Here is a 3935-nt window from a genome sequence, read left to right on the forward strand (position 1 = left end):
TCTCTCCCAAGGGGAGGTTTTCTGAGGGCAAGAACCTCTCTCTGTCCACCCCTCCCATTCAGATCTCTCCAAATGGGGAACCTCCTCCAAAAGGGATCTCCCTCCTGCCCCTCCAAATGGGACCCCCTGGCCTCTCTCAAGGGGTCACCTCTGAATTAAAGGAGTTCATTCCATCTCTTCAAGGGAACCCTCTCCAAAGGGGTTCTTCTTTCCAAGAGAGTCCTGTATCCACCTCTCCAAGGAGATCCTCTGCAAACTGGGAATGCTCTCCCACCTCTTCATATAGGGGACCCCCCTCCAAAGAGACCTCTTTGACCTCTTGAAAAGGGACACTTCCACATGGGGAGATCCCTTCTGCCTCTCCAAGAAAGGACCTTCCCAGGTGGGGAACCCTACATTAAAGGGAACCCCTTAGAGAGCTCCTCTCCACCCTGGCCCTCCCTCTGTCCCTCACCTCCAGGCTTCCTGATCTCCAAGTGCTGCTTCCCTGCCTCCAAAGCCAAGGCTGGCAAAGCCAAGAGAGTCAGGACCATCTTCACCAGTGACCAGCTGGAGAAGGAGTTTGCAAGGCAGCAGTACCTGGTGGGCACGGAGAGGTGCCTGCTGGCCTCCTCCCTGCACCTCACTGAAGGGCAGGTAAGTCCCACCATCTCCACCTGCTCCCATCAGCAGGTCCAGGGAGGCCCCCAAACCCGTGTGCCAGTGGGGTGGGACCTGGGCTGTGTCCCCCAGCCTGGGGCAGGAGCTCTGTGGGGCAGGGATTAGGGATCCTTCACCCTGAAAGGGTGGAGGGTCACAGGTGGGGAAACTGAGTCACCAAGTGTTGCTCAAGGTGGAAGGGTTGAACTTGTGGGCATCTTAAGACCAGACCTTCTCCACCACGGGCTCCTGGGTTGCAGGGGATGGTTTTCCATCTCACTGGGGACAGATCATGGCAGGGAACCTGTCCTGGCCATCCAGGGGATGTCTGAGGTGGGCACCTAAGAGTTTGTGGAGGGTCTGGGCATTGCCTGAGCCACAGGGGTTTAGCAGATGATGAGTCCATGGAGAAGCTGGGTTTGAAAGCCAAGATTTCCCTCTTCCTCAGGTGAAGGTCTGGTTCCAAAACTGGAGGATCAAGTGGAGGAAACAAAGCCTGGAACAGCAACAAGCCAAACTGGCCAAAATGGGTTTGGCCACCCAGCAGAGGAGTCCTGATTCACAGAGTCACCACGGCCAGGAGGAGGACAAGGACTTCCCAGCAGAGCTGGAGGGTGGCCAGGAGGACACAGCCTTGGGGACAGCACCTGCACAGACAGTGACAAAGAGCTGCTGAGTCCCCCCTTTTCCATGTGTGTCATAGGACTGTATCACAGCTGGCAAGGAGCACATCTAATATATCCAGGGCACCAAGACATTTTGCAGTGCCCAAATAAATTATTCATGCAGTTCTCGGGCTCATCTTTGCACGAGGAGGAGGAGGAGGAACAACAACCCATGGTTGCAGTGGCAGCAAGTGTTCAAGTTGTGCCTGGGAGAAAACCCTGCAGGTCTGGGGGGAATTGGGGCCACCTGCAGACCCCACCCAATGTCAGCCCCATAGTCAGGCTCATCCCAAGGGTGCTCAGATACCTCCTTGTGCTCCAAAACAGCTCAGGACCTTCAGAGAGCCCAGATCCATGCAGAGGATCTGCATCTCATGGCCCATCCTTCTCCATCTTCCTGCCAGCAGCATCTTCCCTAGAAAGCCCTGCTCTGCCCACAGGGCACACATCCTGACCCAGTGGTGCCACCCTGCTCTCTTGGAGCAAGGAAAGTCAGGCAAACCAGGGAAAATGTGCCTGGAGAGCAGAGCTGGTGGTGGCTTTGGGAGCTGGGCAGCCAGGGGGGCATCTGGGCTGGGCAAAGATTAGCAGGGTTTTAATTGCTTGGCCCTGCTTAGGCTGGTGGTGAAGCTTCAAATCCAGCAGGTTTGGGCTGGGAATGAGCTCCATGGGGAGCTCCCTGCAAGGATGCCAAGCACTGAGCACCAACAGCCCTGGACCTCCTGGGTAAGAGCAGCAATGGGGACCTCCAGGTTCTCACCTGGGCAGCACCAGCTCCTGCTGACCCTGTTTTCTCCTTGTCTGCTCTGGGCTTGGGACCCTGGTGGAGAGTTTATTGGGATGGATGTGAAACCTGGTGCAAGGAGAGGGGATGGTGCAAGGAGAAGGGGGAGAGTTAAGGAGGGGATGGTGCAAGGAGAGGGAACAGTGGCAGGAGAAGGAGAGGATGTCAGGAGAGGGAGTGACACCAGGAGGAGGTGATGGTGCAGGGAGAGGGGGAATTCTGCCAGGGGAGGAGGATGGTGCAGGGAGAGGGGGACAATATAAGGAGGATGATGCAAGGAGAAGGCCCTGGTGGCAGGAGCAGGGGACAGTGTGACTGAGGGAAGCTGCCCTTTGTTCCAGCTGTTCTCAGAGCTGGGATTAGCCAGCGGGTCTCAAAGGGCCCAAACTGTGCTGGTGTCTTCCTCTGTCTGGGAGAGCCCGGGCTGTGCTAATCTGGCCCGTGGGTTTATTGCAATCAGGGCTTACAGGGGATGTTTTAATATCTCCCAGCTGGGGGCCTGAGCTGATTGCCAGAGTTCAGTTGTTCTCAGGACACCTTTAATCCCCTGGGAGCTGGCAGTCCTTGGCCCCAGGCAGGATTGAGCCTTTTCCATGGTGCTGGGCTCCTCCAGGGCAGGCAGCAGGGGCCCTGGCCCCATGGCAGGGGATGCTTCTGCAGGGCCTGCCCAGCTCCAACCCCTCTGTGGGCAATGATTGTCATTAAAACTGCTGGGCTTGATGGAGTTTTTCAAAAGGTGGGTTTTATATCAGCTGAGTTAAACCTCTGGCACCTTGGGTGATGATCAGGAGGGTGTTCTCATGCTGGGTGATAATCCTTGAGGGGGTGGCTGGTCCCTGGGGCTCAGGGTGCCTGTGTTCCCTTTCCTACCTGCCTGGGGACAGCCTGGGAAGGCCAACCCTGTCTTCTCCCCACCCTGTGATTAACCTGTTTGCTGGTTCCTTGGGGTGAGGAGAGGAATGGATCTGCAGGACAAAGCAGCTGGTCACTGCTCCAGTGGGGATGAGTGGAGCCAAACATCCAGGTCTGACCCTGGAAATGGGATGGAGCTGATGATCTGTGGAAAAGCCACTTCCAGCTGGGTCATTTTATGCCCTGCCAAGGCCCTGGCATATCAGAAAGGGGTAGGAATGTAGTTTCCTTCTCCCATCAGAGACATCTCCCTCCCCAGCCCAGACAGGAGGTCTCGCAGCTCAGCCTGGCAGCTTGACTGGGCCACGTGGATTGGGACCAAACCTGGGCACAGCAATTTGGCACCATGGAAAATAAGGGAGAGTGATACCCTTGAGAGCTTCATGAGGTCCTGGGTTGAACCAACCCACCTGGGGCAGAGCCTTGGCCCCACTTGTCCCCTAGGAAAGAAGAGCTATGTGTCCTTACCCAAACCCCACAAGCATCCCCAAAATGCCACTAATCCCCTGTATCACCCTTAAAGATACAATTTTTTTTCACCTGTCTGCAAGAAAAAAAACACCCCACCCAAACCTGAGTTGGCTTTCAGTGACAGATAATCATTAGGAAGTGAGAATGGGGCAGCCTGATGAAGAGGATCAGGGTTATCTGCTCAAGATGCAGAGCTGAGCCCTCCCCAGCAAACCTCTGGAGATAAATGGGAGGACAGGTGGGTGGGTGGGGGTCTCAGGGGGGCCTGTTTGCCCAGAGGAACAGCCTGGTCTGCATGTGGATCAGCCTGGATGGGGGTGAATGCAGGGGAAGAGGTGCAAATGGGTGGCTGGGTAAATGGGATGGGAGATGGGATGGAGAGATAGCAGGAGGGATAGCCCGGGTGGAGCTGTGCACTCTGCATCCCCCCCCTCCCCGGGGGATGATTCCTGCCGGGATGATTC

At 56.3% G+C, this 3935-nt stretch overlaps 1 protein-coding gene across 1 annotated transcript in view; it reads left to right on the forward strand.

The window, feature by feature from the left end:
• Positions 1-460: 460 nt before the first annotated feature.
• The window catches only part of LOC104398085 (DNA-directed RNA polymerase II subunit RPB1-like), a gene marked incomplete at its 5' end in the record, with an annotated part of 25068 nt that continues 21593 nt past the window's right edge, over positions 461-3935 (forward strand). Inside the window, one exon of the mRNA XM_010008129.1 lies at positions 461-636. Within this exon, the coding sequence (XP_010006431.1) occupies positions 461-636 (176 nt within the window). The remainder of the gene's footprint in view (positions 637-3935) is intronic.

Source organism: Chaetura pelagica, unplaced genomic scaffold (genome assembly GCF_000747805.2).
Source record: "Chaetura pelagica isolate M959 unplaced genomic scaffold, ChaPel_1.0 scaffold352, whole genome shotgun sequence".
Classification (NCBI taxonomy): domain Eukaryota; kingdom Metazoa; phylum Chordata; class Aves; order Apodiformes; family Apodidae; genus Chaetura; species Chaetura pelagica.